This window comes from Halyomorpha halys, unplaced genomic scaffold (genome assembly GCF_000696795.3).
Source record: "Halyomorpha halys isolate HHAL.00 unplaced genomic scaffold, Hhal_1.1 Scaffold802.1, whole genome shotgun sequence".
Lineage (NCBI taxonomy): Eukaryota > Metazoa > Arthropoda > Insecta > Hemiptera > Pentatomidae > Halyomorpha > Halyomorpha halys.
Genome location: NW_027106006.1, coordinates 113,290 through 135,431, shown reverse-complemented (window position 1 = coordinate 135,431; position 22,142 = coordinate 113,290). Strand labels below are relative to the sequence as shown.

The 22,142-nt window shown below is 28.8% G+C and overlaps 2 protein-coding genes across 5 annotated transcripts; one reads left to right on the top strand and one right to left on the bottom strand.

Annotated features, from left to right (window-relative positions):
* Positions 1 to 628: 628 nt before the first annotated feature.
* Akt (Akt kinase) lies at positions 629 to 15,135 on the bottom strand. Of its 3 annotated transcripts, none has more exons than XM_014429454.3 (12): positions 14,969 to 15,135; positions 14,495 to 14,597; positions 14,311 to 14,393; positions 11,295 to 11,529; positions 10,863 to 11,049; positions 10,344 to 10,541; positions 8,632 to 8,823; positions 6,631 to 6,759; positions 5,672 to 5,809; positions 4,398 to 4,562; positions 3,659 to 3,829; positions 629 to 2,253 (listed from the first exon to the last, which is right to left on the bottom strand). In XM_014429454.3, exons 3-12 carry the CDS (start codon positions 14,384 to 14,386, stop codon positions 2,185 to 2,187), a joined length of 1,560 nt encoding a protein of 519 aa, XP_014284940.1. In that variant the 5' UTR covers positions 14,387 to 14,393; positions 14,495 to 14,597; positions 14,969 to 15,135; the 3' UTR covers positions 629 to 2,184. The 3 variants fall into 3 exon arrangements, with proteins under 3 accessions (XP_014284940.1, XP_066909708.1, XP_066909709.1); XM_067053607.1 differs by lacking the exon at positions 14,969 to 15,135 and adding an exon at positions 14,713 to 14,823; XM_067053608.1 differs by lacking the exon at positions 14,495 to 14,597.
* Positions 14,777 to 21,185, top strand: LOC106686266 (uncharacterized protein PF3D7_1120000). 2 transcript variants are annotated; one of them, XM_014429458.3, is made up of 6 exons: positions 14,777 to 14,869; positions 15,488 to 15,548; positions 15,636 to 16,689; positions 17,160 to 17,304; positions 17,856 to 18,017; positions 20,092 to 21,184. In XM_014429458.3, the coding sequence occupies exons 2-6, from the start codon at positions 15,500 to 15,502 to the stop codon at positions 20,332 to 20,334; spliced, it is 1,653 nt and encodes a 550-aa protein (XP_014284944.1). In that variant the 5' UTR covers positions 14,777 to 14,869; positions 15,488 to 15,499; the 3' UTR covers positions 20,335 to 21,184. The 2 variants fall into 2 exon arrangements, with proteins under 2 accessions (XP_014284944.1, XP_024217227.1); XM_024361459.2 differs by lacking the exon at positions 15,488 to 15,548 and having other exon boundaries at positions 14,784 to 14,869; positions 20,092 to 21,185.
* The last annotated feature ends 957 nt before the right edge of the window (positions 21,186 to 22,142 follow it).

Below are 22,142 nucleotides of genomic sequence, written 5' to 3'. Positions count from 1 at the left end.
AGGCATCTAATATACTGGTCCATCTTGAAATCTTAAAAGCATTCTTGACATCTAGGGTGATGATGCTTCATAACACTTAGCACCTCTCCTCCACCTCACTCCTGCAATTGATGTACAGGCTGTCTCGATTGCTAATCCGATAGCACATACCATGGATCGCTCTTTATGAAATCCATATTGAACCCTTGAGAGGCTATATGTGCCCTCCATGGACTCTTGTAGCCAGAGGGAAAGAATTTTCTCAAATGCCTTATCTATAGTATCCAATGAATAAATTGTAAGATAGGTTACCTAACAATTAGAAATACAGGTATTCATTGTTTCTTCAATTAATATAAGAAGAGGCTTTGAGATATATTTTACAGCTCCACATAGTCAAGGATCAATATAAAACTCCATCACTTTTTACACTTGTTTTCAGTCCAAATTATATGAAGAGAAGCAGACTGAAAAGTGCATCATGTTGAGGGTCACCAATTTGTAGATACCTATAGCTTAGGTTTATTGAGAATGTATAAAAAAACTACCAACTAGTTCGTACTGCTAAATAAAAAAAAAAAGGTTACTCATAAACAGCAATGTATATTAACTTGAGGAAAAAGGATAACAGTGACGTTAAAAATATATGTATTTTTCAAACTTTTATTCCCAGTAACTTCAACAAGCGATATAATCTTATTTACTGCCCAAGCAGTATAATAATATAAAAGATATTCTGATATTGAAATGACACATCGAATGTTGATTGAAGCATGTGTCAAAATAGTGACACTTCCTTGAACATGTTTAGGTCTCCTTGGCCTAAATAATCCATTTGTTTATATAATCAAGGCTAATTAGTTTACCTAACTTAAAAGAGAATTTACTTAGAAGTAATATTTTGGATATCTTAATAAAAAATATAGTATTTAAATGTAATTATTATTTAAATGTGTAAATTTAAGATTATGGCAGCACCATTTTATTTTCTTACAATTATATTCTTGCAGATTAATGGCAATGTACTCAACACACACCAGTATTGTTTTATTCTTACATTTATCACAAAGTTGTGCGTCCAATTGGACCTTTTTTTCTCTTTTTTTTCAATAGATATTTTTCTCATTTTATTTTATATTTTTCTAGAAAATTTATATTTACCTATTATTCATAAATAAGTTTAAATTCCTCAGCAAAATATAAGTTATAAACTTTACTATTAACCACAATTTTTAGATCTTAAAAATTTATTTATTTTGATAATGGAATAAAATTATATAACTTTTCGGACATAACAGTCTCTAAACATTTCTCTATATTACTGATATGCTAAGTCTAATACATATACCATTAATAAATACAACGTTTATACTTTAGAGAACATAAATGAACAAATGCAAAATATTTCAGATTCAGACAAAAACTTTACTTATTATAATAAATGAATCACTCATAATAATTTAATTTCAACAAAAGAAAAAAAAATGTCATGCATATATATTTACAATTTAAAACATCTATTCTTTCAGACTTAATATTTACATTTGTTATTAAAATTAGAAACTAATACATACAAAATACAATAATTCTCAAAAATTTTTAAACAAGTTTTTACAACAGGAAAGTAGGCAGAATATTTATTCTTTCTTATTTGTTTATTCTTCTTATATTTTTTTAATAGGTAAACAACTTTTTTTTTAGTTTATCTATTTTTAAATTAAATTGTCAGTTATGTAACAAGAAAAAATAACCTTTCACTGTCAAATGTACCACTTTATACAACATAAATTTTACTTGCCAACAATGAACAATACTTCATACAAACGATTCATATCCCCCCAAAAATGTCAACCAATATACAAATAAATGCATGACAAGTTTCAACATCAAAAAAATTCTTCGCATTGAATTCTTAAAATAAAACAAAAAAAAAAAAGGAAAGAAAAAGAAATTAACTATCTACAATATTTTTAAATAAATATCCTTACAGCTCCGAATATTTTTTATCATTATGTTCTAGTTTAGAAATGTTTTTTAGATGAGATATTTAGAATAAAAAAAAATAAAAATTCACAGAACACTGCATACATTAACATTTACAAATGAGACCAACAGTATGTCTCCATTAGTTAATTCGATGTAGTGAGGCCCGTTACGATTTTTATATACACTTGTAAATATGTATGAACATAAATGTATATGTATTCAGTTATGCACGAGAGAGCTTGCACTGAGGCTTTTTGCAGTTGAACTTCCTAGAGTCGATCCAACACACTGTAACATAAGAAACACTCAATAAATGAAAAATATGAATATTCATATAATATTTACTTATATTTTTTCAATAATACAGATTATCATTTTTATTAAACTTGTTAATTTTTTATTATTTCTTTAAACTTTATTTTTCATGATTTATTTTCCAATTAATAAAACATGAGTTTGTAATACAAAAACAATATATAAGTAGGAAAAATTAAAAATAGAGAAAAACTCAAAGGTTAAAATTAGCATGTTAAACACATAACTAAGTAACATAAAATTAGATACACAAATTATATAATCAAAACAATAAATATGTATCCAGCAGATAATAAATTAAAAAAAAAATAGAATAAATTTTCTTTATTCTGCTGTCATTCAGCAGTTAAAACTGAACTTAACTCAGAGTACTTAGTATTCAGAATAAGTATGTACAATATATTCTGTCAAGACAAAGGATACCTTGAAGTTTTTTTGTTTACCCCAACCTGGTCATCTCTGACATTAAGGAGAAAATGTTATCTTATGGGAATCCAACCTATCCTAACCAGTGTGGGAGGGTAGAGTTTTCATTCTGTAGAACTGCCACAAAATAACATTTAACCTGCCCAAGCCAGAATCAAATAGGCTCCATTGCAGTTACAAGGTTGCTAAGATGACACCTCAACTTCCTCCGCTACATTGACTATGTACATTTACATCTAAGCAGTACACCTCATCAAAGCCAATTAAGCTTTTTACGCTTTCTGGATCACTGAATAAAGATGCCCCTAAAAGCAGCAGGAGTAATGTGTGCCTCCTGTTTCTTTTATTCCTAGTATTATTGATCCATCTATATAAATTAATAACCACTCCTGTTTTGGATAATCTTCATGTATGGTTTACAGCACAATTGTTTTAATTTTTCTTTCATCAGCAGCGTATTTTAGCAATGATTATGAGTTACGTTTCGCTTGTGGTAGATGGTCAATAGAATCTTAGAATCAATATTAGTTTTTAAGTGGCTTTACATCAACAGGCTTCAGACCATATTTCTCTTATATGTTCTTGTATGCAATGAATATTGAGATGCTTGTTGGTATTTAGGTCACAGTTGCTTTTACAAACGCTAATCTCTTCTTGAGTGTTTCCAGAAGTGTAACATTTCTTTTGAAGTAATTATGGCTGTACTTGCAAAGAACATAACTTTGTTCTCTCACCTGTCAATAACTCCATGCAGAGATTCCCAATCCATACTGAGTTTTAAGAAAATTTACCCTAAAACTACTTTTTCTGGACGTATGGATCTGTGAGCTTTCAGGTTTAATTGAAATTGAAATTTGAATTAATGAAAACATGCTGTCACCAGCAGTAAAGTAACTCAGCCTTCCATCTAGTGGATAAACTTCTAAATTTAAGTTAGATCAAAGACACAAACCTGATAACTAAACTGTGGGAAGTATGGCTGTGTTGAGTCATTTTCTTCAGCAATGCTGTTCAGATGAGCATTTTCTGGGGGAGTCAGTTCAACAGACTCTCCAGTAAATTCAGAGTCAAAGTAACTAGTATCAGTGTCTGACGTAACTAATGGTTTGAATGGAGGTTGGATCTACAAAAAAACAAAACAATAAATAATATTAAATTAAAAATTAGATATTTTGTTAACTCTTAAAATTTAAAGTCCTGCAGGATAAGGGGAAATGCTTTAAGAGTGCTAGGTTTAACTTAAATTAATAACAAATTATGTTTAAGTTAAAAATAATACACTATTACAAATATATGTTGGGTTTCAGAAATTTCAAGATATAAATGCAATATTTTAATTATTAAAGCAAGGACTAGGTTTAAATAAACATAATTCATGGTTCGAAAGTAGCAAATGAATAGTTTTTCATACTGTAGTAAGATTTATTCGAATAGAAGTGCTTTTTAATATGTTAGAAAAAATTTTAATTGAAAATTAAACTACTGTTGACATACAGCTAATAGTATACAAAGGCGCTGTACATGTATCACACATGTTGTAGTACCTCCAATTTTACAAATTTAGGTGTGAAGATTCACGTAACAGTTTGTAAAAGTCTCAAAGAGATGATTAATACTAATTATAACAATTTCAGTAGGTAGTAAGATGAATTTGACTTAACCTAAAATAAAACAAAATGAATAATTTATACCTTTTTTTGGTACAAGTCAGTCCAATTAATAGATGAGAAGAATACGTGTGCCTTGATGTCCTTCGCATCATCTGGGCCACCTCCCAGTCTTCTGTTGGGGTCCTTAACTAGAAGGCCTCCAAGCAGATCTCTTGCTTCGCTAGAAATGGATCTAGGGAATTTCACCTGGAAAATTATATAAAACTTGAATACAATTTATACACCCAATATTGGTGGAATCTTAAATTAATTAAGTGTGATTCAAAATTATTTTAGAAATAAATGATTGATTAAAATAAAGAACAGTTAAAAAAAATTTAATTTCAATGAACAAGTAGGTTTCAAAACAATAAAATTATAGTACTAAGACCAAATGTTTGGAATAAGATAAATATTGAAAGAGCGATGGCAAAAAATGTAGAAGTTTATTGAATTTTTGTGTAGACATAAAAAAACAAATGAAACTATGATTAAAAAGGCTAACGGGAGAAAAAGACAATTTATGATTCAGCCAAAAAAAATCCTACATGGTAACACCAGAGACAATATTAAAATCAAGAACTTCATTATTTACAGTTAATTAACAATAAAAGGTCTATAACAAGCTATGTAAGTTTTATCATCTGTTTTTCAAATACCTAATCAGGGCACTAAGAAATGGGGAAAAATGCCATGGTGTATGGGAGTAAGGATTGGCAGTAATCGCCTGATTAATCTGCAGTTTGTTAATGGTCTAGTTCTCATCACAAGAGCTGATATGGCCAAGAAAGCTATGTAATTAAATATTAAGTTGTATAAATTATTTAATGGCTGTGAATGTCTTAGTCGACTTGGTATAGCTTTTTCATTCAACTCAGCTGGAAAGGGAATAGGTCGAACTATAATGTGGAAAAATAAGGACTGACTAAAAAATTATATGACCCACTTTTCTATATAGAACTGATTAGGGATTTTTAAAAAACAGAACAAAGAGAAGACAGTTTGTATGACACAAAAATAATTTCAGATGAATAGTTCATGTTTTTAAATATATCCAAAATAATTTTTTCTAAGTGATAATTTTGAGAAAAATAGTGGAAACAAAATGTACACTTCTGAAAAAAATTGGTATGTATCAACACGGTGAAAAAGAAAAATAAGTTTTTGAAAAACAAATAATAATATAGTTTTTGATTAAATATAAAGATATTTAATGCACAGAAGTTAAACATATAAAGGAACTTTCAATTATAATAATAACAAATTTCAGAGTATCGTGATTGATTTGAAAAATATTAATTTAACAATTAGCTTACTTCCTCCATCAAAATAAGTGTGAAGAGAACATCATGATCTTTGTTGTAGAAAGGAAGACGGCCACACATCATTTCATACATGACTACTCCAACACCCCACCAGTCCACAGCACGTCCATAGTTGTTGTCTTCCAAAACCTGGTTTTATTTCAATTGTATTCAAATTTAATAAATAACATTCAATTATTCAAAATGTAATATATGTTTGTAGACTCAATAAGAATTAAAACGTGAATATCAATAGACAAATATAAATGTAAACACTTCAATGACTAAAATGTAATAAATAGTACATATATGTGTATTGACTCAGGAAAAAAATAAACAAAAATATATTCTTGAATTAAAAATTTAGACAGGAAATTAAAATGAAATTTAATAACTTAATATAAGTTCACAAACCCGAGGAATTAGTTATGACAACTGTCAAGATTAATTAATGTAGTGTGTTTGTGCTTAATGTCTGATGAAAAAAAATAAAGTAATCCAATAAAGATGCAGTACATCTTTTGAAACAAAGAGAAACCATTCAGACAGTGTAAAATTAGACAAGTGTGTAAGCCTAACTATATGAAAAATTCACATTTGCACTATAAATATCTGACTTAATAATGGAAAAATAAATCTAAATTTAATTTTAAAAAACCTATTTTAACCAGGAAAAATCACAATAACAAAACAATTGATAACCTTAATTTTGATAAGAATTCCAAACCATTTCTCACAAAAATTAGCAAATGAATCATAAATCATCATGAATTATAAATAAAATACAAATATTTTCTTTAAATTGACTTTTTATAAATTAAAATAAACTATACTGTATTCCTTTGGAAACCCAGTAGTAGCAGTGCTGAACCTCCTATATGATCACTATAGACCAATTTTAAAATAAACTGATTTTATATATATATCCTTTTCCAATAAAATTAAATAATATTATATTTTATAGGAATCACCTCAGGAGCCAGATATTCAGGAGTACCACAAAATGTTTTGGTAGTCCTGCCATAAGTGATATCCTCTTTACACAACCCAAAATCTGCTATTTTAATGTGTCCATCCTTGTCCAACAGAAGATTCTCAAGCTAAAAATAAAATTTATTTTAATTATTTAAAATTTCATTAAAATTAAGGGAAGATTATTTAAAAAGTTTTAAATCAATTATTGCTTAAAACAAAAATCAGTTAGTTTAAACTTAAGAATATTTAAAAAATAAAAGTTTTAATGAATATCAACAATACATTGAACAGTGTACACTTGAACAATAAATGATCAGACAAGAATACATATCTTCAAATAATGAAATGCCAGCAATCGTGGGTCCTCACTACCAAACTATTGAGATTCATTATTTCAAATAACTTGAGCAAAAGAAATAAGACAAAATCAATAATGGCATGATAAGAACCAAAGTGGACATGAGTCCATCTGAAGAAAATCGGCCCAGGTGGTTTGCACATATATCAAGAATGTCAGAAGAATAAGTGGCAACAGTCACATATAAAGTAAAAATTGGTAGAAAGGAGACTAAAGGAAAAAGGTAAGAGGAAAGAATCAAAAAAACTTTTGTCAAGATTGAAAGAAGTGAAAAAAGCTGTTAGAAAAGGATGTTTGGATCAGGTCCTAAAAGGTTGAAGAGAATATGAAGAGAACCTTAACCCAAGCATAGATCTAATTGAAAAGAAGATAGAAAAAAAATGGTGAAACTAAATATTATAAGGCCATGCGTGTAGAGGTAACACCTCAACATTGTCAGCAGAAGTGACACCCAGAATAGATCAGGGTGTGAGGGGAGGGTTGACTTATATTTAAAGGGGACCCATAGAATAACCTCAACCTTCAGTCAGCCTAGAACAGGTTGGTAACCTGTAATATAAACTGTCATCCCTACCTCATTGGATTTTGGGAGGATATTAAATTTCAATAAACAAATAAAAAAAAATCGAGAATTTTGAATACAAATAAATTAACCATTGTATGTACATTTTAATATTATTAATGCTACCTCCCATTAAACATAATGGCTTCCTTTACAATACTGCTCTAATTTTCTCAATCCATTGCATTTTCTCTACATCTTGTGACTCTTTAAACTTTTAAGTCCTCCTCAGGGTCTTGTAGCCAGCATCTTTGTGGTCATTCCACTTTTCTTTAATTTACCATTTGTTTGGAATCTTTATGCACATATATTGGTACCTAAGGTGAAGAAATAGATTTTTCTATGGAGTTTTCAATTAAATTGGTTTATCATGGTACTGGTCAAGGTACATGTCTCGGCCACAAGTTAAAACTGGTCAAACTAAGATTTTATATAATTGTATCTTAGTACTTCTTGAAAATATTTAACTTCTTAAAAAACCTCAGATTTCCAAAATATTTCCAATTGGCCACCATCATTCTATTTACTCCATTTATGTGTTTGTTCTCATTATTCAATACTGAGTCAAAATATGTGAACAATGGAATAACACATTAAGTCTAACGAGGTACTGTTACCGCATAAGTCAATATATAGTCTTGATAATACAAGCACCTTATAACAATTGATGCATTATGTGGTCTTGTGTCCAATTGCAAGCTATCAATGCTTAGAGCTAAACATTCGTCTTTCAACACATGGAACCTAACATTCATAGTATTATATAGCAGCAGCTTTAGAAATGATGTTTACATCTGAAATGAAGAATTTAGAACCAGAATGCACAATACCAAATTGTGAAAATTGAATATGAAATTAATTTCTTGGTACTAAAACTAATACATTTTTAAAATTTGTCCCTTGATGACAGAAACACAAGGACTAACTTTCAAAAGTGGTCTAAAGCAGACAAAAATTAGTAAAATCTTCAACATAAAACGTTTTTCTCAAAATTCAACAGTTGGGTTTGTCCATTCTGGTTCTCAATGCCTCAAATTCAATAAATATACTAAAAATTAAAAGCATAATGAAACTTACTTTCAGATCTCTATAGATGATACCCTCCTCATGAAGGTATCCAAGAGCAGAAATGATTTCAGCTCCATAAAATCTTGTTCGGTCTTCACTGAATACCCTCTCTCTAGAAAGATGGAAGAACAATTCACCTCCGTTCACATATTCCATGACAAAACACAAACGATCAGCAGTTTGGAATGAGTACTTCAAAGACTAAAAAAATAAAATTTATTATTAGTAAAAAAAAAGGAAATAGAAATTCCTGTTTAATTTATAAAAAAAACAAACAGAATTATATTCAATATGCTTAATTCACAACTAAATTAAGTTTTAGTAAAACATGAAAACTTATTTATTTAATCAACAAACCAAGTGGGAACTAACTAACCCTAAACATCTTAAAGGGACATATAACAAATGGAATAGGAGTTAAAAAACACTACAATAAAAATTAATTGGTCATGTTGAATGCTATGCAGCTCTAAATTTATAAAGTGCTGGGTCCCCAAATAGTAAAACAACTAATTCACTTTAAAGACAAAGTTTAATACTTACCAATTAGGAATATCTGTAAAAACTCAAATTGTAGCTAAATTAATGTAACAAGCTGTAGTTTAGAAGATTAAAACTGCCTATACAAAAAATATCATCTGAACACCAGCTAATTATATCAAAGCACAATGTCAAGTTATACTTGGAACAGTCTACAGTGACAGATCCTACCCCTATCAACAGAGCTAACACCTATAAAATTAACACACCACACTATTATACAAAAGGACCTATTTTTGTTTGTAACCACTAACCACAAAAACTACAGAACCAATCTTCACCGAATTTAACTAATTTTTATTCAAGGTTACCAGAAGGTTTGACATTGAAATCTACTGATATATACAATACAGATTGAACTTAGTCGAAGAGTTTAATTGTTTTAACATGCTAATCCCAGATACTAAAAGTATTAATAAAAATAATTAATTGATGAATGTTGTAGGGCTTCATGCTTTATATGATCACACTGTCACTAAGGAACGGAATAGTAACCATAAACATCAATCAATTAAGAAAATAATAATTAATATAACTTCATACCTGTGAAAGCAGGTCTAATAAATAAACTTAATTAGAAAAATTGATCAAAATTCACCACTGTAGTGGGCTCTCAGAACTCTTATAGTGCAAGAGCAATGCCGTGTAGGAAAAAAACTGCAAATCCTAACAATCAAACCATTTAAACGTAAAACTCAAAATATAACTTATTCCTGATTCGTATGAATTTATTTTATTTTTTGCAAAACATTTCTTTCTAAAACAACAGAGATTGCTCACCAAAAAATATCAGTCCAAATAAATTATTAATTCTAATTGATAAATTTTTAATAAGAGCAGGTGGATATAATAAGAGTACATTATTTGGATTGAGGTTCTTACTGATGATAACCTATAGAAAGCATTAGCGAGAAAAAGAAGAAGATAATCTACGCTAAGTATTGGCCAAAAAAAAGAAAAAGAATATAGAATTAGTTGGTGGATTAACTGATGGTCATCTCATATTATAATGGATTTACAGGGGAAACTTATAAATAAATTTATTTTTTTCCAGTAACTTGACCTATCACTCATATTGATGGTATTGTATGGCATGAATATAATTTTTGGAATATGGCCCAAACAAACTAGTATGTTCATTGCAACATTATGTAATACCAATCATAAATAATAACACTAACAATTAAAAATGGATGACTCGTTGTTCGAAGCACCCTATTTTCAGTTAAAGTATGAGTTACTTCATCCTTCTGAATAATAACTTCCTTCTTCAAAATCTTTATAGCGTACAATCGTCCAGTGGCTTTCTCACGACATAAAATTACTTTGCCAAATGTTCCTTTACCAAGGACTTTTAAAAACTCAAAGTTCTTCAAAGTCTGAAAATGAAAATTCAAATATTAAACATAGTTATTAATGATAAATAAAACATTTAATATTGATACATAAAAAAAGAAAACAAAATCAAGTTTAAACACGACTATACCAAAAAGTACAATAATTTTGAGGAGATGGTTGGGGACAGGGTTAGAAAAAATACACTAATAAATAATAAGTAAGCTTTACTTATTTGTCCCAACGTTTACACCTGAATTTCAAGCCTTCATCAGGGTGACTCAGAGTTCCCGTTTAGAGTAAAATAATTTTGGTAACTATACAGCAAACTACAGAAAAAATATTGCAATAATAAAAATACTTACAACTTTCTTCTTTCCCGAACTTTTACTGTTAGATGTCCCTTGTTCAGAGAATTTTACACTTAATTCTTCAACAGTTGACACAAATCCTTCACCCTCATTAGCACCTGGATTTTCAATTCGCATTTCAACATCATCCGATTCGGACAGCCTGTCAGAAACCCTCTGGATAGCAGCAACCCATTCCTCCCTAAAACGAAATTTAACAGGACTGAAACAGTTAAGTAAAGTATGGTGATTATCTATATTTAAAGATTGTGTATTCTGAAGTTCAAATTTACTTTTAAAACCTGTTAATAAACATCAAATTACAATTAATAAGTCACAATATACCTTTTATAAACTGGAACAACCTTTTTTACCACTGTTCTGCAAATTCTAATAAACTCATTTCAGTAATGAATGTATTTACTAAATCAAAAAATATAAACTCACCGCTCCCTTTCAGTTTCAACATGGAAAGTCCTTTCAATTACAGTCGTCCACTGGAGTCCTCTTATAATGAAGGTATAAGGCTTAGGCCTATCAACACTCATTATCTGGCACCCTTTCACGGTAAAGTTATTCAATGGGTCAGCAGTTCCTAATTCTGGCTTATTTTTGTAACCCATTAAAGACCCATCATCAAATAAGACAAAATAACGCGGCCGCCAATTCTTTATATGCTCACCTGAAAAGTAATAGATAAACAGTGATAATAAAATATATAAAATGTTTTTTAAGTTATTATGATACACCAAATATTTATATAACTCATAGTATCCATCCAACAGAACTAATTGAACAAATAAAATGATTGAAAAAGCCTCAAATATCTGAATGCCTTTATAGTATCCATCCAACAAAACACATAAGTCCCAGAAGCCAGAAAATGGTACTAGAATATACTGAATCACAATGTAAATCGTTATCCTCTGCCTCCTAAAGATGAGTTTCTGGTAAAGGAAGATTTCACACTGAGACCTTCCAATTTTGGCATAGTTAAGTCTCTAGACTATTAAATGCCATCAAGAGGAACTACGTGTAAGATGTTAGCTTACAGTGGATCAGCAGATTCTACTGGAATCTTTATTTATTCAAATATCTAAATGCCTTTGCAGTATCCATCCAACAAAACACAGGAGTCCCAAAAGCCACAAAATTGCATTGGAAGATGAAGCAACATCAACAGAAAATTCTTACACTAATTATTACTGTAGAAACATAAAGTAGTAGGAAACTAAAGAAAAATAATGTACCACATTCTAAAAGAACAAGAAACCTGAAATAAGACAATCTCGAGGAATCTAATAACAGTGAAACTTGTCATAATTTATAATTATCTTTAACTGACATCTACCTCATACAGACATTTTTCCATTCCCAAATTCGGTGCCTGTATTTTTATTCTATGCTAAACCTTCGTCAAACAGAAAGAGGGAAGTATTAAGCTCAGTATTTACTTTATTAGATATTTCTAAACGACAGCAGGAAGAAAATTTGGGTCAGTTTTAAAGAACTAATATCATTATATATAATTTTTGTTTTTTTTCAGTAGTATCTTACGGTATCAATGCTTATTGTTTTTCAAGAATTTTGTGATTCATATGTTACAAATGTTTCAGGAATTTTTTTAAATATTTCTAATTAAGTAATGATATATTTATATTTAGTTATATTTATAAATAAAATACAATAAAAAAATTTAACAGAATTATTTTAACAGTCTAATCCAGTTAATTTTATAAATTAAATGCTGTATTAAACTGTTCTTAAACAGACATCACTGGGGAATGTTAATTCATCCACTTATTAGATGTGTCCGCCGTTTATAAGAAAAAAGTTTTTAAAATAATAGCCTAACTAAAAATCAAAACAATATAAAAAATGAAGAAATAAAAAGAGTTGAACTTGAAAAATGCAACCAAATAGGTGTGCAAAAAAGAGTTTGTAGTGTTTTAATTTTTTATAATTGTACATGTATGCCTAAGTCATGTTTGTATCAAATAAATATTTACTTTTGGTTTTTTAAGCATTAAGTAAAGAGTAAAATATTATTTGACAGTACTATAAAAAATAAAGCTGTCTCTTCGCAGTTAAAAATGTGTTGCAAAGTAGCCATCACAATTTTTTAATTTTTTTCAATCTGTTACAAACCATATCCAAGTCTACTGACACTCCTTCTGCACTCAAATTTTTGTATTTATTTTCGTGTTGAGCTTTAAAACTGTCTTATCTACTGCTAGATAATTTGAATTTGCACCAATGCTTAAGAGATCTTCAACACCTTTGTTTTAACCAAAAATCCACTGATTGGTATGCTGGCAATCCTTTTTCTACAAAACCAATGCTACATAAACTTTTCAATTTTAAGACCAACCTTCCAAAAACTTTTGTGATTTTAATTTATGTTAATGCATTCTGCTTGCTGTAATTTTTTTATTTTTTAATGTATCTGCCAATTATGTTTTTTCCCACTTCGAAACAAGAAATAAGAGGCCAGATGCGTTTTTAACTTTTTCACTAACTTTTATTATTTTTTTTTTTTGTATGTGTGTAATTTTAATAAGTTGTTTTCAGTTAACACAACTCACAGTAAACTTCACAAGCACACACAATGTAATTTATAAGATTGTATGAAAACTAAATTAAAATTGTTAAAACAAAAACATGTAATAGACCGAAGAATAATAGAAAAAGCTTCTTTGAAAAAGTAATATGATTTGTTAACATACAAACAGTCCACAACCATTCAGTAATATAACATTCCAAGAAATTACTTTAACAGGTGGCATTAGCTAAAACCATCTACTGTTCCAAGAAATTAGATCTTTCTAACCTCCTGTCCAGTTAAAAGTGACTTAATAAACAAAAAAGATTAAATATGTGTCCATTAATTAGGTCTGGTTTACAGAGATTAAAATAATGTAAAGGATAAAGTATAAGAATGGGTAAAATAAAACTGTCTGCTTATGGGAGATGTTCGTTGAGGGAAGTTCCACTGTACTATTTTTAATGAGGAAAATAAAATATTGAATCTAACATTTTATTTTAAAGTGGGGCTGATAAAAAACAGTAATTTTTCATAAATAAAAAGACAAATTGAAGAATTTTTTAATGCATTTATTCACCTCAAGACACCTAAATGAATTCCAAATTCACAATATTGGAGAATTGCTTGCAAGAAACTGGAAGGTTACTAGTTACTACAGCAAATATAATTATGATAAACATCTAATAGCAATAATGACAATGACAGATGTAAGATGAATACTATCGAAACATAAAATTGTTCAGATAACTACAACAATAATATTAAGTTAACATAAACAAGAGTAGAAAATTTATCACTAGAGTTTATTACAAAGCTGGAGAAGGGAGATAATTCTAGAATATTATTTTACATAATACTTCCATGAAATTTATAAAAATTATGTCATATTACTCTACGTAAACCAACACTATAAATTACCTCTTTTAAACAACCAGCCCTCTTTGACGATATTGGCTGTAGTTGGAGCAGCATTATTAATGGGTTGCTCAGCCATAATAATACTGTAAAAATTATTAATTCCATTAGCAATAACATCTGCTTTTGTACAAGAAACTAAAAAAAAATTAACAATAGCTAAAAATCAGTAAAGACAAATACATACCTTAAAGATGATCTACAATTAATCTAATGACACTTCTTTTAAAATTTATATCCATAAATGGATAATTTATTTGATAATGAAATAAAGATCTTAAACACCCTTCCTGAAATGATGAAAAACAACATTGACAAATTTGTGTAGAATAAATTTATTTATATATTTGTCTTAAAATAAAATAAATAAGTACAACATTGGATATTTTAATTTATAAAACTAACTTAAGAAAAAATGTAATTTTTAATGGTATAGCCTCAATGATAACTGTCAAATCACACACATTCAAAGTGCTCATGAATCACATTCATCATTGAGTTTATTTACAATTGGGTGTTGATCAATCGAGTAAAAGGACAAAAGGATCGTTTATCAGGAGACGTAAATATCAGTCTAGCCTTACTAACACAATAAATGTAAAAAATAAAAGGTTTCAATTTAAATCTGTAGGTTAGAGACAGGCACCAAACCTAAACTTACCGTACTTGATAGTTTTTACCAAATCATAATACAAAGATATTACTCAGTGATGTCATTAAAGTAAACATTCCAAATGCTTCAGAAATGCCACTTGTACAAATTACCTTTAAGACCACAACAAAACATTAAGGCGTGAACCATGAATGAATCATGGAAACAAACCAAGGCCTTACATAATTCGTTGATAAACAAAATGACAATATTATTATATTTTAAGGAACAGGAACATCTAAATGATAAACTTTTGTTTGACATCACAATTTTATAACATACGGTTTAATATATGTATACATGTAAAAATATTTTAGTGAACTTTAATCTTAATTGGGGGTACGTTATTACGCAGCGCAGTGTTGTGGCGGGATTAAGCCAGTTCGAATCTGATTACTAGTTACTTGTAAATAGTCGTGGTCAGTGACAACTAAATGACTGTTTAAAACGTCATCCCCTTTAATTTTAATTATCAATTTATTATTTCAATTTTCTTTTATGTTGTAATTATTGTTTTGCATATTTAAGAACTTCTTGAATATGGAATCAAAAAATATTTGCCCTGTTATACATTCTGAAATTGAGAAAGGTATTAATAAAAATGCTATAAAATAAATGTATTCTAGTTTTTAGTATTCACTATGTCATCCTAATTTAGTTTCATCAATTATTTCAGGAAAAGAGATGAGACTTCCTATTGCTACAAATTCCCAATTGGAACCTCTGGTTGAAACTAAAATATTCAGTAATATTGAAGGAACTGAAACAGTTAAAAAAGATCCTGCAGTAAACAGCACACACTTAAAAAATCCTGAAGATTGCTTAGAATCAACGATTATTCCTGTAAAATTAGATGATGAGTACTATTGTAATGACTCCAAAAAAGGTGAATCTGAGGTAAAAATTAAACCCTTTGAAATTTTCTGTGATTCTCCAAGCCTGCTTACATATTTCCCAGTAGAAAAAGATGAATCCAAAGTAAAAGTTAAACCTTTTGAAATTTTCTGTGATTCTTCCAGCCAACTTAAATTTAACCCAGAAGAAGTACATACAGTTGAAAATCTTCCCCAAAAGTCTGCTTCACTTGATCTAACTGATAGCTCCCTACATTTCAGAGATACTTACTGTGTTACTCCTTGTAGGGACTTTTCCAAAAGTTATGGATCCCAGCAAGGAGAGGCATTTACTAGTACTCCATTAAATAAGCAGGAAATTAAAAAGGGTGTGAAGAATGTATTTGATAACTTAAGTATCATAAAAGAGGAAGAAGAAAGTTTATTAGATGAATCCAAGGACTTAGAAATAATAATAACAGAACCAGAAACTTTGCCACAGGCAACAAAAGAAAGTATTAGTACAGAAACTAAAAATAAACCTGAATTTTCACTTTTAAGGAAAGATGAATTGTCACTACTTATTGACATTCCTAATGAAAAAAAATTAACAGAGAAAAAAGTTGATGTGAATAATTTGACTTTGTCTATTAAGAATTCTGAATCGGTTGTTTATAAGAATATTCTTGACAAAACTGTTGATGACTTTTTGATTGAAGGAAATGAGTTAGAAAGAATAAGAGAACTATGTAATTTAGAAATTGAAAGTGATAGGAAAGAGATCCTTGACAAAGCATTAGCTCTTAAACCTTTTGTGAGCTGCAATGCTGATGAAAACAGAGATAACAATGATCCTGAATGGGAATTGATGAGGAAATTAGAAACAGATGATGAGAGGTAATTAATGTACTTAATTTTCAGATAACACCTTATTATCTTGATTACATGTAAATACTTAGCTCTATACCAATGACTTTTTTTGTCATTCTAATTAAACATCATATTTAATTTATTTTCATAAATGTTAACAAAGATAGAAAATTTTAATTTTTATTGCATTTTTGTAACGCATTAATGATCTGAGTTGGTGGACAAGTCATTGGTTGTCCAATACAAAATGACAGCTCATTTTGTATGGTCTTGTTTTGAGCTTAGTTTAAAAGTAAACGATTGATTTTTGTTCTTTTACACGTGAATCATAAAACTTTCTGATAGCCCTATATCATAATATTATTATCTCCCCTGGCTTTAAATTAGGCAAAGGCCTTGACTTAAATTCATGAATATATGGTTATATGCTAATAGCATTTCATGTTTTTCTAATCCAATATTAGTTTTTCTGAGTAATTTTTTTTATTACTTTTTAGATATAAAGCAGTAAGAAAACTTTGGAGAAATTTAGCGATTCCAGACTTAAAACAAAATCTGTCAACCTTTAACTGGAGGAAGAAAAATTCTCTGCCAACTTTGAAAAACATTGTACCAATTAAGACCAATCCAATTGGCAAAAGGGTAAATAATATATGATTTAAATAATACAGTGGACTCTCAAAAGCACAAACTTATTGAAACCAGATTGGTGAAAAATTTGGGTTACTGAACAGGAAAAAAAAAGGTCATTTCACAAAAATTATAAATAAATAAAATGAAGATGGTCCAGTTTATTTATTTATGGCTCATTATTGTATATATTACACACAAAAAATGTGTTTACTTAAAAATATTTTTATGCTAATGAATCATTGTTCAGAAATTTATTTTCTCATGAAGTAATCTGAAATGTTCATTTTTTTGTAACTTAAAATCATCTTTTTCAATGCCTCAAATGGAAATTTTGAATGCCTCCATGTAAAACAATTTTTACTACATTCTACTGCTTAGAAATATTTTTAATTTCCAAATGACATCTCATGAATCATCAATTGGGAATCTGTTTGGATAATCAGAATTATTAGGTTTGATCTATTTATCCATATACTTACATTAGACACTAATAATATTACCAATTTTTATAAGAACAATTAATTGTTTTTCTCTAACCTTTTTTTTAAATTTATTTTTAGAAGAAAAACTTAGTCTATGATTGCACTGAAGTATTCGATGTTGGAATAAAAAAACTTGAAGACTTTTGTCGTAGACAGTTTGAGGGAGTAAAACTTGATAGTGATAATGATACATCAATAATGGCTTCATTGAACAAGAAACCAAGACTTGACTCTGGACCTGTAAGTATTAAAAACCTTGGATAGTGATTTTAGGTTAGCAAAATGAAGTTTGTATATTTTTCAACAAATATTTGTTCTTATAGTTATAATTTTTCATGATTTACTTCCAAGATTTTACATTTTTTAAGGGAGTGAATGTATGTGTTTATTGAAGTTAATTCAAAAGATTAATAGCATCTTTGTTTGTGGGCTTGCTTATGTGTAAATAATGAAGGAAAAGGAAAAGAGGCAAAAGTTATACAATTTCAAGTATAGCCTTTTTTTGCCTTTGAACTCCACCACCTCTGGCATGTCAGGACTAAAAACCATTACATCATATTTATGCTTACTGAACATAGTAAGCCTCCAAACGTCTCATACAGACATACCAAGTAGTGATATATTACTCAGTCAAATACTAATCTGTACAGTTTGGGGCTCTTTTTGAATAAAATAAAAAGTTACTATTTCAGCAAGAAAATTTCCTTCTATATCATAACTTTTTTTATTTGCTGTATTTTAATGTGTCTGCAAAAACTACATGGATTTATGAAATTGGACCGTCTTATCAAAAATACTTGGGACAATGCTACATGGATGGACCAGGTACATTTCAAGTATAAACAAATGCTCATATATTTGGTTTGTCAAACACTGATGAGCCCTGAATAAAACAAAAATTTTACATTAGTTGACTTTAACTGATGCAAGGCTTTGTGTAAACCTTTATTGCAAGGCCTCCATATTACCCAACACATTAGGTTCGTCCCCTTCGCTACACTCAAATAACTTTATCTTGCCTAATCAGTGACTTACTTCAGATAACTTTTATTTTTATTCATCTGCAACTAGAAGACAGAACTGTATGCTCAATTATAATTTTTTTTTATTATTACCTTGAGCCTCCTGAAAGTGAAAGGCCAAGACTGCCCCTCCTATTATCCAACATGACCTTTTTCATTTTGTTAAGATTATTTGTTCCTCTTTTTTGCCCTATACTGTGATTAATTTATGTCTATTAAACATAGATAGGTATCTTATATTTAAAGATCTTTCTAATTTAATTTGAATTTTATATCCTGTCTATTATATATGTAAGTATGTTTTGAATTTATATGGTTCAAGTTTATTGCAACCTTTTGAAAGAGATAAAAAAGTCTTTCCTCGCGATTGGTGTTTAGAGATTTATGAATATCAGTTATTTCAAATTCCTCTCTTTTTTTTTTTTTTTTTATTGAGTTAGTTTCTTTTAACAATTTTCAACTTGTTATTCAGTTTCCTTAATAAAGTAGAGTAGACCAGAGTGCCTCAGGCTTTTACATTCTTTTCAACATTTTTTAATGGTCCTAGGAATCTAATCCATTGCCATGTTTGTTTGTAGTAATAATCTTCTGCATCACAGAAACAGTCGTGGTTGTTATTATTATTACCTATTATTATTCAGCTGGATTTTCTAAATCTTATTTTATGTTAATTATACTTTAAACCTTCAGTTCTCAAACTATATTCTACAGTTCCTTGAATTGTTTATATATGCATACCTCAGTTGAATTGAATTAAAAACATTTATTTTTCATATACTGTAGTTACATTACCCTGTACTTCTATACTTTATGGATGTGATTGTGTACAAGAAAAACACAACCTAAATGCTTTCCAGAACTAATAATTATATTACAATAAAAAAAAATTACTGGGAAGTTTAGACTGCTACACACTTAAGTGTCAGTTAATAACACAACATGTGATTGCATAGCATTTTCATATTGAATACGGATTTGTTAAGTTGTGCTGAATTATAAATAATTTACTAAAAGATAATATATTGAATATATTCCCTCCCTAGGGTAGAGAGAATTCGTTTTCCTGTTATATCAAAGTTTTCTATACAATATTTAATAAAGTGCTATCTTTAGCCACAATCAGATATAATATTTAGGGCGATGAAGAATAGTTCCGTATATTTCAATATTTTGCCTACTTTTCTTCAAGAGCCTTTCAATTTATAATGATTAGTATTTTATGTGTATGGTGGTAATAATTAAAAAAAAAATATATATATTTTAAAATCTAACATTAAAATATTTTTTTTTAGGCTCATGTAGCTAACAGAGATTATCAAAAAGATTTTGATAAAATTAATGAATGCTTTCAAGAAAGATTATCAAGGTTCACAGACGCTAAGCAAGAGATCAAAGCCGTCCATGGCTTCTACAATGGATTGAAAAATCAGGGGAATGGAGGATATGGAAATGTTATGTTAATTGGTCACAAAGAACGCCAACATATTCTTGAAATTGAAGAAATGATTAATCATTATACTGTATGGTATCCTTAACTTTTATTTGAGAGCTTGAAAGAAAGTTTTATTGTTTCAGTATTACAGTTTAATGTTTGTGGATAGTTTCAATTTTTCTTCATAGTATAGTTATGTGTAAAGAAAGTTAAATTATTCGAGTTTCAAATTATATGTTGAAGTTTATAGATTTTAGATTGAAGTATTATAACATTTGATGTTATAATGCTCACACATTAGCTAGTCTTTATATTATATTAGGAATTGTGACCTCATTTTCAAAACCTCCTAATTATATGTTTTGCATGAGTATTTAAGTTTGATGTATTTATTTTCTGTTGTTTTTTTTTTTAAGGCTCAAATAATTGCTTTGACTCAACAGATAATGAATGTACCAAACTTCAAAATTCACACAAAAGTTTAAGATAAAAAATGTAGTTAACAGGTTTTGAAATTAAAGTAGTGAATTTAGTATATCTTCAGTCATTCAGATATTTATTATTCAATTTGTGTATAGGCAATTAGTAGTTCCTTAATATATTTAACTCTATAAAAATTATAGTATTTTTGGATGAAACTCTAAGTTCCTTTTCCTTATTATTATTGTTTTTGACTATAAAATCTAGTCTCTACTTCTTTTTATAGAAGTTAGTGATCTTAAATATAACTTTTTGTTAGTTTATAGAATATGTTATGACTCTAGTCTATGCTAGTCTTTTCAAGTGTAATATTACATTATTTTATTTGTATGGGTGATAACTCAAATGGCCTTTATATTTACTTTAAAGTTTTTTTTGTTTTTTTATTTTATGTTTGTAAGTATGTATTATAAAAGCAGTATTACATATTTCATTTGACTGTTCTCACATTGATGATCTTTGTAGGTTAAGAATATTCTTATAAGAATATGAATATATATTCATACTCTGTTTAAATTGAAGTCTGTTTCTATTGACTTATTAATTTGATGTGTAAGTATTTTGTTTAAATACCAGTTTCTTTTATATGAACATTAGAGCATAGAAAATATTAAAAATTGTTAGTAAAAAGTTGTCTTTTGTGTTAATCCTATGTTTTGATAAAACTCGTAATACCCAGTTCCTACGGAATGTTTGGTTTTAAATCAAATATTTTTAATAAACTATTAGATTGGTGGATATTTAGAACTATAACCCAATTAGTTTGGAGTCTCACTAAGAATATCTCATATTTTATCATTCTTTCACATTGCTACAGTACACATCTGTTTTTTGTGCATAAAGTGTATATACTAGTCCTTCTCAAAATATAGTCTTGAAAAACATGGGATAAAATTTAGACTTTTAAACTGTCAAATTTTTTAGGTTTATTAAATGTCTTACTCTGTAGTTAACCTAACATATAATTACAGTTTAAGACAAAAAATAAACTCCTAATCTCAGATATGAATATCAAATCAAGTTTATTTTAAAGGGTTAAAGAATGTTTTCTCCCAAACTTATGAATTTTTAGACCTATAGTCCTTAACCGTTTTGAAGTTTAAAAACAAATATTACTTTTTAACCCTCAGGGAGTATACGGTGTCTGACAGACACTTAGTGAATTTTGATTGAATATTTTGACAGGACTGCATGCAGCTGTGATTCAAAAACTCAGTGCCGTTTCTCCCACATTCCAAAAGTACATAGTAACCGTAACTTTTGTCCCAGCTGTGATATAGGAGTAATAACCAGTGCTGTTCTTGCAAAGTGTACATTGTCTGCCACACACCATACACCCAGCTACCAGGTATAAAGTATGTCTCTGAGACACTGTATACCCAGCAACTAGGTTCATGTGGGCAAACCCCAGACAAGGTATATTAGATTTTC